Raw genomic sequence first — 16,540 nt, forward strand, 5'->3', positions numbered from 1 at the left:
CCGTGCTCGTCGACGTCACCATCCCCCATGATGAGAATCTCGTGAAGGCCGAGAAGGACAAGTCCAGCAAGTACCTAGACTTAGCCCACGAGATAACCGCTATGTGGGATGTTGACTCGACGATCATTGTTCCTATAGTCGTGTCAGCGAACGGTCTCATAGCGAAGAGTCTCGACCAACACCTAGAGAGACTCTCGCTGGGTGGTTGGATCAAGGGTCAGATGCAGAAGGCGGTAATTTTGGACACGGCGCGTATAGTACGTCGATTCCTCACTCTGCGGCCCTGACCGCCGGCAGCTTGGACCCTGCCCCGCTGCCGGCGGCACCCTAGGTTAGGTTTTTTATAATGTGTTTATATATTTTTGTTATGTTTTGTAAGTGTTTTTATATTTTACTTTTATACTCACATTGTAAAATCCTAACCTAAGACCCTAATTGAATAAAGAGAACAAGTATTATTATCTAGATTTATTTATTTATTATTCAATCGATGGTTATTCCATAATCGATTATTCGACACAACAGGCACGCCAAGTGTTGCTAGCATTGCCATGGGAAAAATTACATCACCATTTCATGGCAGGCGTTTGACGCATTTGTTAAAATTTCGACTTTTCGTGACAGCACGTCATTTTCGACATTTGATTGATAATTTTCTAAAGATCCATCAAATTAGTTTGTTTGAAAGTTAGTTTAGGTTCGAAATGTTAACATTTCATTAGCTTTGTAGTTTTATTACGATGTGATATAGTGGGTACCATTTTAGGTTGTATCTAGGTAGTCCATAATGACTGCCCAAAAGTGTGTAGTGGAAGGTTGCAACTTGGAGTACGACGTTGTTTGCAGCTTTTCCTTCTACAAGTAAGTGTTTTCCCGCCATAATTTAGATTATAACTTAATTTCGCAACATTATTTGTACCAATTCTTTTGTAAGCCATAATGGCTTGACCTCGTAACGTATTCAATCTTTAGTTCAATCAAGAGTTGAAACGAGTGTATTTACTCTCGTATTGGATAACAATAAGGCTTATTTACGTACGTAACACACATAGCCACTTGCATATGCATTCATCCTACTTACATATGTGCATAAAAAATATTTATTCCTGTGTAAATATGCACTATATTACCACAGATTAGTAAATTCATGATAATCATGTAGATTGCTTAAAATAGAAAGTTTCACTTAAATCTCAAGCCCCTGGGTACTGTTTCTAACTCAAATTATCAATATTATCTTAAATCATTCAACCAACTTGAACACAATGGGTGATAAAATAACCTAAACATTAATCTTATAAAATAGGGTTATAACCTTAATATATAATATAAACTTAATACACACATACAATTTCACTGATAGTGTCATTTTATCAGTTTATTTATAGCATTCCTAAAATATCCAATGAAATGATGATAATATATAAATATCTCGGGAAATAATACACTATGAAGGTTCCATTTAGGTACCCAAAGGTTTTACCATCACATGATTTTGTTATGTTTTCGTATATTCTGTAAACAACTGTTTTGGTGCTGTATTGAAACAAATATTTATATAGAACATAACCCAACTTCCAGGATAGTAATTTTTAAACTAGATTAGGGTTATTAATTTCTAACCTAGATTAGGTAAGAGTTTCGTCAAAATGCACATGCATACATATGTTGCGAAGGAGTAGAGGGTGTGCACCCAGTAGATGGTCAGATGTGGTCCAAAATATTACCCAGACTTTGCTCCAGGCAACGATGCAGATGGCCGAAGATCGAGAGGCCTGGAGAGCAGTGGTAGGAAAAATAACCCATAGGAGTCACGTCCCTCAGACATTAGGTCACGACCACGAAGAAGACATATGTTGCAGTGATTGGTTGAATAATTACAAAAATGTTTAGTATATTTCCATTGGGGTCCCCAATGGAAAGAGTTGGAGGAGGCCTTTGCCAAGTGGCACACTGAGCTAAGAGACATACTCTAACTCAGAATAAAATGGCTTAACCCTTTAACGGGAAAGACTGAAATAATTCCTCAATTCAAACCTCATCGCCATTCTATAGTGTTAAAAATTCTGTACAAGAAAAAAACCGAGCAAGTGCGAGTCGGACTCGCGCACGAAGGGTTCCGTACCATAATGCAAAAAAAAAAAACAAAAAAAAGCAAAAAAAAAATGGTCACCCATCCAAATACTGACCACTCCCGACGTTGCTTAACTTTGGTCAAAATTCACGTTTGTTGTATGGGAGCCCCATTTAAATCTTTATTTTATTCTGTTTTTAGTATTTGTTGTTATAGCGGCAACAGAAATACATCATCTGTGAAAATTTCAACTGTCTAGCTATCACGGTTCGTGAGATACAGCCTGGTGACAGACGGACGGACGGACGGACGGACGGACGGACGGACGGACGGACGGACAGCGAAGTCTTAGTAATAGGGTCCCGTTTTACCCTTTGGGTACGGAACCCTAAAAATACAAAAAGATGGTGTTACAGGGTGGTCTTTTTTGAGAACGGTAAACAAGCACTCACTATATCACCACCATCATTTCTGTGACCATACTGTGACTTATTTATCGAAAATGTTTTTGAATAAAAAGACACGTCAAGATTATTTACCCTTTTTCAAATGCTAATAAAACCAAGTATAATTCTGTACAAGACAGGAAGAAGTTGATAACTTGAGATATAAAAATGAAAAAATTTGAACTTAAAATAAAACTATGTGTACAGTCGCCATCAGATATATAGGAGCGGCCAAGGTGTTCACAATATCTGAACACGCGCTCTAACGCCCTGACAATAGAGGCGTGTTCCGATATTTGTGAGCACCTTGGCCGCTCCGATATATCTGATGGCGACTGTACCTAATTTATCTCTAAGTGTAAGCTAGTCTACTCCTTTCTCTCTTCTATCTATTTATCTATTAAGCCCTTTTATTCTGAGATAGAGAGAATGTCTCTTAGCTCAGTGTGCTGCTTGGCAAAGGCCTCCTCCAGCTCTTTACATTGGGGTCTGTCATGGGCCACTCTTCTCCAGTTCGGGCCTGCTGTGAGTTTGAGTTCATCCTCCCATCTTGTTTGCGGTCTCCTCTGGCTCCTTGTGCAACCTCTTGGGTACCAATACTAGGCTTGTGCCTGCTCGGTCACTACAAAGAGCGCTCCGCTCTCGGTCAATCGGTCAAAAGAACTAGTTCGCTCTTTTAGTTCCTTTAGTTCAGTTCGGTCTTTGAGAGCTGGGAATGTATGAATCGATTTTGCAGTAGTTTTTTTCTAAATCTTTGGCAACTGAATTACGATTCAAGTTGTATGATACTATATGACGATTAAACATCAAAAAGACACAATAAAATAAAATAAAAAATATGGAAAAATATTTGATTTTTCTTCATACTTTTCAGGTTTAGGACTGTTTGACACTCTTTTATCTCATTCGCACTCGTGCCAGCGTCATTGTGAACCATTTCGTTCAGTCTATTTTCTGTTTCACTCATGTCAAGCGCTCACCAATCCCACTGAACTAAAGGACCTAAAGACCGATTAAGAGTGTGCAAAAAGATTTAGTTCCTTTCGGTCCTTGATGGGATTTCATTCTTAACAGTTCTTAGTTCATGACCGACACAAGCCTAACCAATACGTGACGATTTTGCTCCATTTTTCCTGTTTCCTCTCTTAACAGATATTTGTTGTTCACAGTGTAAACACAGGGTCAGACAGCGAGCCGATCCGGCAAGAATGGATCGAGGGTGCTATGCAGGAGGAGAGCGAGTGTCTATGGCGTCATGTCAGTCTACAGCTGTGCGGGTAAGATGTTATTATTGTTCACAGTGTAAACACAGGGTCAGACAGCGAGCCGATCCGGCAAGAATGGATCGAGGGTGCTATGCAGGAGGAGAGCGAGTGCCTATGGCGTCATGTCAGTCTACAGCTGTGCGGGTAAGATGTTATTATTGTTCACAGTGTAAACACAGGGTCAGACAGCGAGCCGATCCGGCAAGAATGGATCGAGGGTGCTATGCAGGAGGAGAGCGAGTGTCTATGGCGTCATGTCAGTCTACAGCTGTGCGGGTAAGATGTTATTATTGTTCACAGTGTAAACACAGGGTCAGACAGCGAGCCGATCCGGCAAGAATGGATCGAGGGTGCTATGCAGGAGGAGAGCGAGTGCCTATGGCGTCATGTCAGTCTACAGCTGTGCGGGTAAGATGTTATTATTGTTCACAGTGTAAACACAGGGTCAGACAGCGAGCCGATCCGGCAAGAATGGATCGAGGGTGCTATGCAGGAGGAGAGCGAGTGTCTATGGCGTCATGTCAGTCTACAGCTGTGCGGGTAAGATGTTATTCATGTTGTTTTGTTGTATAAGGCTCACATTTTCTTGTCACTTGTTGCCAAGGCTATGGTCACCTGTCCACCCTCCCATAGAAAATGGACCAGACAAAATGTATGAAACAGCCAAATTTTTTTTTGCGATTTGTGGATTTGAGCCATTGTAAAAGTTGTTCAGTATAATCTCAAAACCTCCCTGGCAATGGGCATGCAGTTATTTTTTGGCCACCGTGTATGTTACCCTGTCAGTTGAATGCGCCTATAGTATAGTCAAAGTTCAAATGATTTATGAGGTTTGAATTATGATCATCTTTCAACAGGTATCACTTCGAACTGGACGCGCAAGGGCTATGGATCGACTCCCCCATGCTACCAGAACTCCTCACTCTGCAGGAGCAGGTGGCCCCCATCACACCCACACCCCAAGACAAGAGAGGTAAGCAACATGCACAGTCGACGTCAAAAATATGTTTACGTTTTTCGCCTTATTACAAAGGAGTAAGGTGCAAAAGTGTAAACATATTTTTGACGTCGACTGTTGTACAATATGAGCTAAGTCTTGGTTTGTAAATTTTCGGGTAGTTATAACATTTATTGGTTAACCGACCAAATACAAAACCGCCTGGAACAGTCACTGAACGACCTGACTTTAACCTACATTATTTGATCATGTAATGTTTTCATCTACCCTCAACTGGCTTAAGGAGCCATTTGAGGGTAGATTTTGTTTACTTTCATTTAAATACCTACAAATATATTAGGGAGACACACTTTCATTTAAATAGAAAGAGTATAGACAGGGCAATCGTGCGGGGTGCGAGGGGCGAGGGGTGAGTCGCGTGCACCCGAGTTGCACACATCGCCATTGTTATAATAGTAGCTCGGTACTATTTACAGGGCTAGCGTGTCTTATTTCAAATCATGTTTGTGTTGGTGTGTAAAAGTCTGTGACAACCCTACTGTGTTCTTGTGCGGTGTCGGCATTTACGCAAACATCAAAGGCGTCGGTCCACTGTTACTTTTTACACTGTGGTTAAGTCTTCAACACAAAATTAGTTTAGTTTTAAGCAATATTGTAAGCGTCCTGAATAGTTTATTTCTACTTTCTTCAACTACAAGATGGAACTTAAGTATAGGAGCGCGAATATTTCATAATTCAGTGGTTTTTTAGTTCTTGGCGTACATTCGTAGCACAGAATACATAATAGTACTACCGTACAGAAAGGACACTTCCTACAAAGCCAAGAGTTTGACAGCGATTCGGGGTCCTTTCTAATGTATGGCACTATCCCTTTCGGCTATTGTCAAAATTCAAGCCATTATCTTATCTGTGGTCGTGCACGGAAAGGACGTCAAGTGGTGCCAACCCTAATAATTGCTCGGAGCAACGCTGAGCCGAACGGAGCCGAGTTTACCCGAAGTCAGGAGCGTCTCCCCACTGCTCATAGTGTCGTCTAAAATTAAAATCATAGGGGTAAAATGATACTAAGTGTTCCCCAATTTTACGTAATCAAAATTGGACTCTATGCTAATGGCAATAGGGGTTAAAATCGTAAAGGTTCCGTCTGGTTGCAGGCCGGGACCCGTCTGGCGGCTACCAAGGCCTATTTGAAAGATTCGTAGGCGGAAACTCTAAAGGTACTCTTTAATTTGTACCTTATATGAGCTCTGTAATACTGAACTATGGAAAAACATTTATGAATAGTAGAGGTGTAGTTTATGAAAAAAGTAGACTAATTTTGTATATGTAGAAAAAATCACTCAATTTAGTATATTTTGAAAGTCAAATTAGTTGTTTTAAATTAAAACACATCATATTAAATATATTAAGAACGGGTCACTCACGTATTTTAAGTCGAAAAAACCGGGCAAGTGTGAGCCGGACTCGCGCACGAAGGGTTCCGTACCATAATGCAAAAAACGGCAAAAAAAAAACGGTCACCCATCCAAGTAGGTACTAACCCCGCCCGACGTTGCTTAACTTCGGTCAAACATCACGTTTGTTGTATGGGAGCCCCACTTAAATCTTTATTTTATTCTGTTTTTAGTATTTGTTGTTATAGCGGCAACAGAAATACATCATCTGTGAAAATTTCAACTGTCTAGCTATCACGGTTCGTGAGATACAGCTTGGTGACAGACGGACGGACGGACAGCGGAGTCTTAGTAATAGGGTCCCGTTTTACCCTTTGGGTACGGAACCCTAAAAACGCTCGACATGTTTCACTCTGTACCGAGGAGTGTAATCGGGCGCGGAGGGCTGCGGCGATCCGCGCCGGTCCGTCGCCGTCAACGCAAGCTCCTGATGACACTCCTCGGTACGGAGTGAAACATGTCGAGCGTTTTTCGACTTAAAATACGTGAGTGACCCGTTCTTAATATATTTAATATGTCTGTGTCTCACGGAAGTTTTGTTATAAAACATTTGTGAGTTAGACAGATGAACATGTATTCTGGAACACAAAGTCAATATCTATCATACTTTTTCCTGGCAATAGATTGTCATGAAAAAGTAGAAAGATACTTGTATCATTTTATAGTTCTTTAAATATAGCTTTAAGGTTGTATTAATACAGTTATTTGATTAATAGGCCAAGCAATAAGAAGGTATAGAGGGAAATAGGAACGCAATGTTTGACTCCGTAACTTTGTTGGGACTAGTAAGGAGGTGAACATATCACAATACCCCGGCCGTACCCCGGTGCTGGGGGGTAGAGGGGGGTAAGAAAGTCTCATTTTTCGGTTCAAAACTCAAAGGGTGTAAACGGTAGGGTAGGGTAAAAACGGGACCCAATTACTAAGACACCACTGTCCGTCCGTCTGTCTGTCACCCGGCTGTATCTCATGAACCGTGATAGCTAGACAGTTGAAATTTTCACAGTTGATGTATTTCTGTTGCCGCTATAATAACAAATACTAAAAAGTACGGAACCCTCGGTGGGCGAGTCCGACTCGAACTTGTCCGGTTTTTTTTTCTACGAAACTGTGGACCGATACGACACCTTCAAACCTTGAAGAAAAGAGCGTACTCCCATCATTAATGCCGGCAACGCGCTTACAACCCGTCTGGTGTTCCGTCCATGTATTTTTCGTGTCACTTTAATGATGTCACTGTAAATTTTGTATTCACTTGTGAAAGCCCTTGAGGCTTACTTCCTGAATATTTGTGACGTTCTCAATCAAAAGGTACCACTTTGTCGCTCACCATAAAGACAAAATTTGCTTGTATCTTTATACGAATAACCTCTCAGAGCGTCCATATGGCAAGCGACAATGTGATTGAAAACGTCACTTTTTTTACAAGCTTTTATTTAGTTTCACCTGTCCCATTGTCGGTCTGTAATCAAATCTTGCAAGTTAAATTTGATCCACTTCCATGTTTCCGAATGAGCTGAAATTTTGCATGCATGTATAAATCGGATGACAATGCAATATTATGGTACCATCGAGCTGATCTGATGATGGAGACCGGAGGTGGCCATAAAAACTCTGTGATGAAACAACGCAACCTAATTGTGTTAGGGGTGTTTAGAATAGTCTCGATGAGTATTAGTTGCCTGTGGAAAAAAAAGTACAGTCAGCGATAAAAGCTTGTACCAAAAATGAAATTTTTGCCAAAAACTTATTTAAAAGTAGGAATTTAACGGGAAATCGTCTCTTGTTCATAGCCGCTGACATAATCCGGATGGAACACAACTACAGCGAGGAGCCTCCGAAGCATGATCCTCCGGAGAATGTGTCCAGGCTGAACGTTCGCCAGCTCGTTGACACACTTGGCTATTTGTGAGTACATATATTACAAACTTTTATTTAACTTGCAATGTACCTATGTATGTTCGTAAGGGTCAAATCTTGCAAAAGATGGTGTATCTGCTTATTTTGTTGTCCATATATACAGGATCGGCATAAAAAATCTATCTAATCATATAATCTGGCCACAAAAATTGCACGAAAATCGGTTAAGAATTGCGATCTGTAGAGGAGAGCATCCGGACATACGAAAGCAAAATGCCCAAGTTAAAATGTAGTTAGGCCCTGGTCTCCTATAAACGCCATCGGCCGCTTACAGCGTCTGCGTCACGATGCTTACTATAGAGATGTACTGTTGTGGTCTGTTTTAGACGTCGACGTCAGCGTCTTTTTTGTTCAAAAACGTTGACGCTGACGCCAGACGCCGCGTACAGCATAAAATAGGAGACCAGGGCCTTAGCTATTCAGTTTATGACGGTTTTATCTCGTTATATGTTATTAAAATGATTGTGTGTTCACAGATCTTTAAAGAACCTGCAACGCAAGCAGCTGTGGGTGGTCAAAGTGGAGACGGACAAGGCTGAAGCCTCCATCACACAAGCGGAGCAGGTCATCGCCAAGATGCAGGATCCCAAGCAGATCATAGAGGTATATGCGGTATTTTGGCACGTTTTCGTTAAATTCATCTTGGGGTATACCCCCAGTACCCCAGTGGGGGTAGGGTGGTTCACGTTTGTATGAAAAAAATTCAAACTAGCTAGAAGAAGCGGCACCCCCTCATTTTGTTACACTTGTTATGTTGACAAAATACGCCAAATTTTGTAATCTTATTTCAACTACAAGTGGGTGCTCAAACACTTTGAAATTTTTCAAAGTTTTATGAAATCCAAAAAAATCAAGTTATTATTTTTTAGATTTTTATGTAAGTAGTCGTTTTCACATTATTAGAAAGTGTGATTTAAAAGATATTAAGTAAAAAAACATTTTATGATTTTTTTAGGTGAAATTCAAAAAATCTTACTATTGAAAAATTATGAATGTTTTTCTACTTCACAACTTATAAATCACATGTGCAAATAGTGTGAAACCAGATATTATATAAAATTCTGATTAATAAATTTATACTTTTTTTTTTTGGATTTCATACAACTTTGAAAAATTTCAACAATCCTAGTGGGGGGTGTACCCTATAGGGTATTTCACTGTATTTCAAATAAATTATTACACACCATGCATGAAATAAAGCACCATAAGATTAACTAGGAGTCTCTAGGGAGATATAGGTTTTTTTTTTAATTATGTCACTAATTCATACCAACCATGTAGGTTATAAGATAAGTAAAATACTTTGTTTAAAGTCAAAGTATAAAGGAGTTTTTTTATTTAAATACCGACGTTTATTATTTAACATTTTTGTTTATGCATATTTAATAGGATTAATTTAATAGCCGTTTAAAATATTTTTACATAATTTTCAATTGTGGCTGAATGTCGATGGGTCTGTGCCTTCAATGCCAACGCTGCCAAAAAATTTCAATATGGCGGACGAATGTTTGAAATGTCACCGTATTGAAGAATGATTCCGCTTAAAACGTAGTTATTTCTTCGCAAGTGTGATGAAAAACATTGTGTATAACTCCGGAGGTAAGAATATTGTTACTCGAGTCTTTAATTCACTCCAGCCTACGGCTGTCGTGAATATAAATAGACTCTCTCCTTCTTCTTCCACGCGTTATCCCGGCATTTTGCCACGGCTCATGGGAGCCTAGGGTCCGCTGGACAACTAATCCCATGATTTGACGTAGGCACTAGTTTTTACGAAAACGACTAATATCTGACCTTCCAACCCAGATGGGAAACTAGGCCTTAATGGGTATAAATAGACTCTCATACAATATTCCACTTACCCCCCACCCCCCACGTTGCACAATGTACCATAATGTGTGTGTTGTCCGCAGATCATACCACAACCCCAGGCGGAAGCGGAGGACCAACCAGCTCAGAACGAGGTCAGCATCATGGAGGAGTCCACCATCTCTGACAACTTCATCTACGAGATAGCTGAAGAACAGGAGATCACTATGGATGAGGTATGTTTGTCAGATCATACCACAACCCCAGGCGGAAGCGGAGGACCAGCCAGCTCAGAACGAGGTCAGCATCATGGAGGAGTCCACCATCTCTGACAACTTCATATACGAGATAGCTGAAGAACAGGAGATCACTATGGATGAGGTATGTTTGTTAGATCATACCACAACCCCAGGCGGAAGCGGAAGACCAACCAGCTCAGAACGAGGTCAGCATCATGGAGGAGTCCACCATCTCTGACAACTTCATATACGAGATAGCTGAAGAACAGGAGATCACTATGGATGAGGTATGTTTGTTAGATCATACCACAACCCCAGGCGGAAGCGGAAGACCAACCAGCTCAGAACGAGGTCAGCATCATGGAGGAGTCCACCATCTCTGACAACTTCATCTACGAGATAGCTGAAGAACAGGAGATCACTATGGATGAGGTATGTTTGTTAGATCATACCACAACCCCAGGCGGAAGCGGAAGACCAACCAGCTCAGAACGAGGTCAGCATCATGGAGGAGTCCACCATCTCTTACAACTTCATCTACGAGATAGCTGAAGAACAGGAGATCACTATGGATGAGGTATGTTTGTTAGATCATACCACAACCCCAGGCGGAAGCGGAAGACCAACCAGCTCAGAACGAGGTCAGCATCATGGAGGAGTCCACCATCTCTTACAACTTCATCTACGAGATAGCTGAAGAACAGGAGATCACTATGGATGAGGTATGTTTGTTAGATCATACCACAACCCCAGGCAGAGGACCAGCCAGCTCAGAACGAGGTCAGCGTCATGGAGGAGTCCACCATCTCTGACAACTTCATCTACGAGATAGCTGAAGAACAGGAGATCACTATGGATGAGGTATGGCTAGGATATTTTTTTACATATGACATAGTATTTAAGTTAACTTTAAGATTTATTTGTTTGTAACTAACACTATATGGATGCATAATCTGAAATAAAAACAATAGGGAATATTACGCAAAACTCTGCGTAGAGGGCGTCACTAGGTCAATCACATGGCCTACCGTGAAACGACAATCGAAAGTTCGGTTTCTGCCTCTCTATCACTCTTGCTTAATCGATCGATAGAGAGGCAGATATAGAAATTTCGATTTTCGCGTTTCGCAGTAGGCTACCTGTAAACAAACCGCCTTGATGCATCAATGTCATAGTGGAAACTTGTCAAAAAACTATTTAAGGCCTAGTATGTATAAGTCACTCTATGGTTTACTAAACAAATTAGTGCAGCACTCTGGCGGCAGAACATTGCATTGCAGTAATACTCCCTATTGATTGAATAACCGATATTGTTTCTCAGGTGAAAGAGATCCCAGCAGAGAGCAACAAGGAATGGATGGTGAACATATTACCTGAAGAGAACAAGCCTAAATACGCGTACATCAAGCACTGCACCACCGGCAAGAAGAAGCGACACTTCACCGCGGAGATGAACGAAATAACACTACAAGGTAAATATATCTCTCAAAAGGCTCAGTTTAATTGGTCGATAGGCCCCGCATGTGGTTGCGGGTGATTTCCATACGAGTTTCACTATTCGTTATACCGCTATACCGCTTGCGGGGAATGAACTTAGGGTCGGTCGCACCAAACTGTTCGTATCGTTAAAGAGTTCGCTAAATTTTTATGTATGAAAAGTTTCATAGTGAAGCGCCGAGGCGCGCCGGCTGACGTTGATCAGTCTGTCAAATGTGGTTGGTGCAACTGGCCCTTAGTGTTCACTGTTATCGACAACCTGTCCGGCCTAGTGGGTGACCCTGCCTGTGAACCCAATAGTCCTGGCTTCAAATCCTGGAAGCCCATTGATTTGTGTGATGTGATGAGCACGGATAGTTGTTCCTGAGTCATGGATGTTTTCTATGTATTTAAGTATTTATATATTATTATATTGTTGTCTAAAAACCCACAACACAAGCTTTATATTATATATATTATAGGACATTTTTACACAAATTGACTAAGCCCCACGGTAAGCTCAAGAAGGCTTGTGTTGTGGGTACTCAGACAACGATATATATAATATATAAATACTTAAATACATAGAAAACAACCATGACTCAGGAACAAATATCTGTATCATCATACAAATAAATGCCCTTACCAGGATTCGAACCCGGGACCATCGGCTTCATAGGCAGGGTCACTACCCACTAGGCCAGACCGGTCGTCAAACCTTACCTTTATTAAGCTTACCGTGGGACTTACTAATTTTTTTTTATATATAATAAACTGATCGGCGATTGGCTCTAGTCACACCTGATGGAAAGTGAAGACAGAGCCTAAGATGGAGCTCACCGGTTCAGTAATAGCCTATTCACTCTAGCTTTAAAGAGACCGAGGTCATATTTCTCAGGGAATACATATGACGGGAGCGCAATCCATTCCTTAGCCGTCCTTACAAAAAAGTAAATAAAAGTAATAGTAGTTTGTGTTACAAGGGATCAAAATGATATATTTCCGTCAAGGGCGTACATTGAATCCTGAATGATGCGATGGATTCTACAATAGAATCCCGAACGTAGTGAGGGATTCCAAAGTAGAATCCTAAGCGTAATGAGGGATTCAAGTGTTAACGCCCAAGACGAAATAATTTTGATACCGTGTGACACATACTGCTTTTCACATCAACTATGAGGAAAATATAAAAATCTTAGTGTTGACACTACAGTGTTGCTACCTTTTAATTTCTATTCTTTTTTGCCAGGCTGTACATACGATGTTCATAGTTAATTATATTAATATTTTATACTGGCAATGAAATGTCGTTGAACAGAAAAGTGCCACTTTGATCCCTCCTAGCAGGGAAGAAAAATCCATTTTCTGATTAGGCGATGTGAAAAGTAAGTAGTTTTATTTGTGTAATAATGTCATATTTATATTTTTTTTTTTCAAAAGGCGACTACGAAAACTACTACATCCTCCCGGACGCGGACCCGTCGGTGGGCGTCGAGATCACGACCAGCTACGAGCCCGACAACTACATAGTGGAGGAATACGAGCACCTGGTGCTGGAGGAGCGCCCTCGCAAGCGCAAGGACACGCCCGGCGAGAGTGGGAGGAAGAAGAAGAAGCGGCTCAGCTCTTCCATGAGGGAACAGGTGGGTTCCTTTACTAAATATTAAAAGAAATTGGTAAAAAGATACCTCAAGGGCAGAAGACGAAAATGTCTAAACTCCTCCATGAGAACAGGTAGTAAAATATACAGTTTGTAGAGTTAGACCAAGATGACTGCAGCGTTTTTGATAGCATAGACTGCTTCTCTAAAATGATGACGTTTTAAATAACACTTGCAGAATCCTAGCGTAGATTGTCGTGTCATAATTTCATAGAAGTTTGACGTTTTTAAATAACACTTGCACTGCGTGGGCTATCAAATCCGCTGCAGACTATTCTTGGTCTGACCCTATCAAAATCGCTGCAGTTATCTCGGTCTAACTCTAGTAGTCTTTTTTATAAAGTAAAGTAGCCTTAAGCGTCTCTCAGGTAGTAGTAGTAGAGGAGCGGCTCAGCTCTTCTATGAGGGAACAGGTTCGTTTCTCTACTAAGTAGTTCACAAAAAGCGTTGTCAGAAAAAAACCGAGGTAAAAATACTTACGAAGTTATTGAGGAGGTTGGTGGTTTATTAAAATAGTTGGGCGCCACTGTAAGGTTACTACCACCACTGCCACTGTTAGGTTGGCGCTGTGCAGTCGTCATCGCGGCATAAGCTGAGTCCCGAGCATATTGTCCCACTTACTATTATTAATATACTAAATTTATCCAGCTACTAAATACAAAATGTTTTGCCAAATATGTACAGTCTATGTCACGGTCAACATATAAAAAAAAATTGATGTCTATAGTGACTCCGCCAGACTGCTTGTTAAGTTTTGATGTCTGGCTAGAATATTCATGGTAATTTGCATAGTTATAATTTTGTTGTTATTTTCAGGTAAAGCAGATAAAATCCGAAATCGCCGAGGACTGGGTGATAGACAACAGCATAGTCTACGAGCAGGAGGAAGAGTACGACGAGAAGAAGGGCACGCCGCGCGTGCGCCGGAAAAATAAGAAATATCTCGGGTACGACTTCGTTACATAAATAGATACGGCGGTTTCATCCAACTGGGGCATCAAACATACTATAAAACACAACCTTTTGAACGCCACAGACTGCAATTGGCGTCAACGCAAAATCGTGCCAACGACGCCAAAGGCGTTTGACGTCGTTCGTTTTTTGATGAAAATCTACTGAGAAACACCCCACTTTTAGGTTGGCATTATTTATTCACAAAACTAAATTTTACCCGCGTGGCGTCAGTGGCACGGCAAATGGATGCGCCGTTTGGCGTTCAAAAGGTTAATATGGAATATTACGCACAAGTCTGCTTAGAGGGAGTCACTAGCACAATCACAGGGCCTACCGCGAAACACGAAAGTCGAAAGTTCGGTTTCTGCCTCTATCATTCTTGCACGATTTTTGCGTTTCGCGGTAAGCCGCTTTGATGCATCAAAAAACTGTTTAAAGTATGTATAAGTTAGGGCTCATTTAGACGATGCGAGAACTCGCATGCGAGTTTCATTACATTGCGGTTTTTCAGTCCGCAATGTAACTAAAATCGCATGCGAGTTCGCGCGCCGTCTAAATCAGCCCTTACTCTATGGCTTAGGATGTGCACCAGTGCTGCACTCTGGCGGCAAAACATTGCAGTAATTTGCACTTCGCGAGATCATTCAAAACATATTAAAAAATAAAAAATCAAGAGATCTTTCTATGTTTTCGATACCTGGTAGTCTAACTTATGAAACCTTACTTGTCACATAATCTTTTTACTCGTAAACAGCGCCATCTGTGTTGAGCTTTCCGCGCTTAACCTCATTGGTAGAAGATAGACAGTGCATAATTGCTATCCATTGTATTTTCTCGGAATCGTTCGTATTCGTCATGCTACTTCAGTCACCCTCAGTAGTTTTTGTACCGAGACTGACTGAAATAGCAAGACACGTTCGTACGTTTCCGTGAAATTACGATGGAAGATAATTATGCACTACATCTATACCTAGTTTATTGACAGTTGTGCTAGTTCTGGGTCTTTATAGACAGATGAGATAGCGATAACACTATCTCTGTTTAGCGAATTTTGAGAATAATCTTGATTTTTTTTTTAATGTTGGATGAAACCATATTTTGCCTTGTTTAATATAACGAAGGGAAGTTTGCATATAGTGGTTCTGTAGTAAAATAAGGGTTTTATTTAATTTACAGAAATGCCTGTCAGATAATTTTTTTTGGGTTCCTAACTGCTTAAAACATGAGATGATAATAATATCTAAACGGCCTTTCTTTAGGTATTGATGTGATCACTATGTCCAATCTTTATACCAATTATACTCTGTATCTTTGGTATTTAAATAAAAGTAAACAAAATCTACCCTCAAATGGCTCCTTAAGCCAGTTGAGGGTAGATGAAAACATTACACGATCAAATAATGTAGGTTAAAGTCAGGTCGTTCAGTGACTGATCCAGGCGGTTTTGTATTTGGTCGGTTAACCAATAAATGTTATAACTACCCGAAAATGTACAGATTGTTTGTTTACTTTTATTTAAATACCTAAAGATACAGAGTTATTCTGTATATTTTTTGTTTACCATAAATGTCGATATTTGCTTTGGTTTTTGATATTCATTATAGGATATTGTAACGGTTTTATATGTGTAATATAAAACAAATATAGTTTTCATACATCAACTCCAAATAACTCGTACTAATCATATATTTCTATACCTAAAAGTTATATCACCTACTACAACTAGTTTTAGAAAGAAGTAACTTAAATGTCCCCAGGGCTGGACACTGTCCCAGTAGTTGACACCGATCTTAATGACAAACGGGCTGTCAACTATTGTAATTAAGCAGACACTAGAACATTTTTTTTTATTATCATTGGGCAATTAATGTGATATTAAATTTGTTGAGGCGTATGTCATATCTGCCATTTGTTAGTTTTATTATAGCGCGCCCTATGGCGCTGTTTGCAAAACTATTGAAATTGATTTGTTTTGTTTCAGAAATAAACTTACCTAAAACAAATTGGACCTTCAAGTTGATATAACACTTACTCGGTAAGAAATGGTAAAGCCTGATTTAGACGGTGCGAGAACTCGCACGCGAGTTTCATTACATTGCGGTATTTGATTGGTCGGCTGAATAGGGTATTTTCCTACTAGTCAAGTCAGTTACTTTTTTAGAACTGTCAAAACGATTTGCTAATATGGAATTTATATGAAACATTACATCGTGACGTCACGGTCAAACTGACCTACTTTTTATATTTCTATCCGATTTATTAAATAGAACTTGTGTTTAAAAATA

General features: G+C 40.3%; 1 protein-coding gene across 1 annotated transcript; it reads left to right on the forward strand.

Annotated features, from left to right (window-relative positions):
- Positions 1-563: 563 nt before the first annotated feature.
- Positions 564-14,314, forward strand: LOC134802295 (uncharacterized). The gene is made up of 9 exons (XM_063774879.1): positions 564-861; positions 3,690-3,797; positions 4,643-4,758; positions 7,991-8,105; positions 8,594-8,720; positions 10,031-10,162; positions 11,487-11,637; positions 13,082-13,284; positions 14,118-14,314. Exons 1-9 carry the CDS (start codon positions 788-790, stop codon positions 14,265-14,267), a joined length of 1,176 nt encoding a protein of 391 aa, XP_063630949.1. The 5' UTR covers positions 564-787; the 3' UTR covers positions 14,268-14,314.
- Positions 14,315-16,540: the final 2,226 nt, after the last annotated feature.

The sequence above is a fragment of the Cydia splendana genome, chromosome 24, assembly GCF_910591565.1.
Source record: "Cydia splendana chromosome 24, ilCydSple1.2, whole genome shotgun sequence".
Taxonomy (NCBI): domain Eukaryota; kingdom Metazoa; phylum Arthropoda; class Insecta; order Lepidoptera; family Tortricidae; genus Cydia; species Cydia splendana.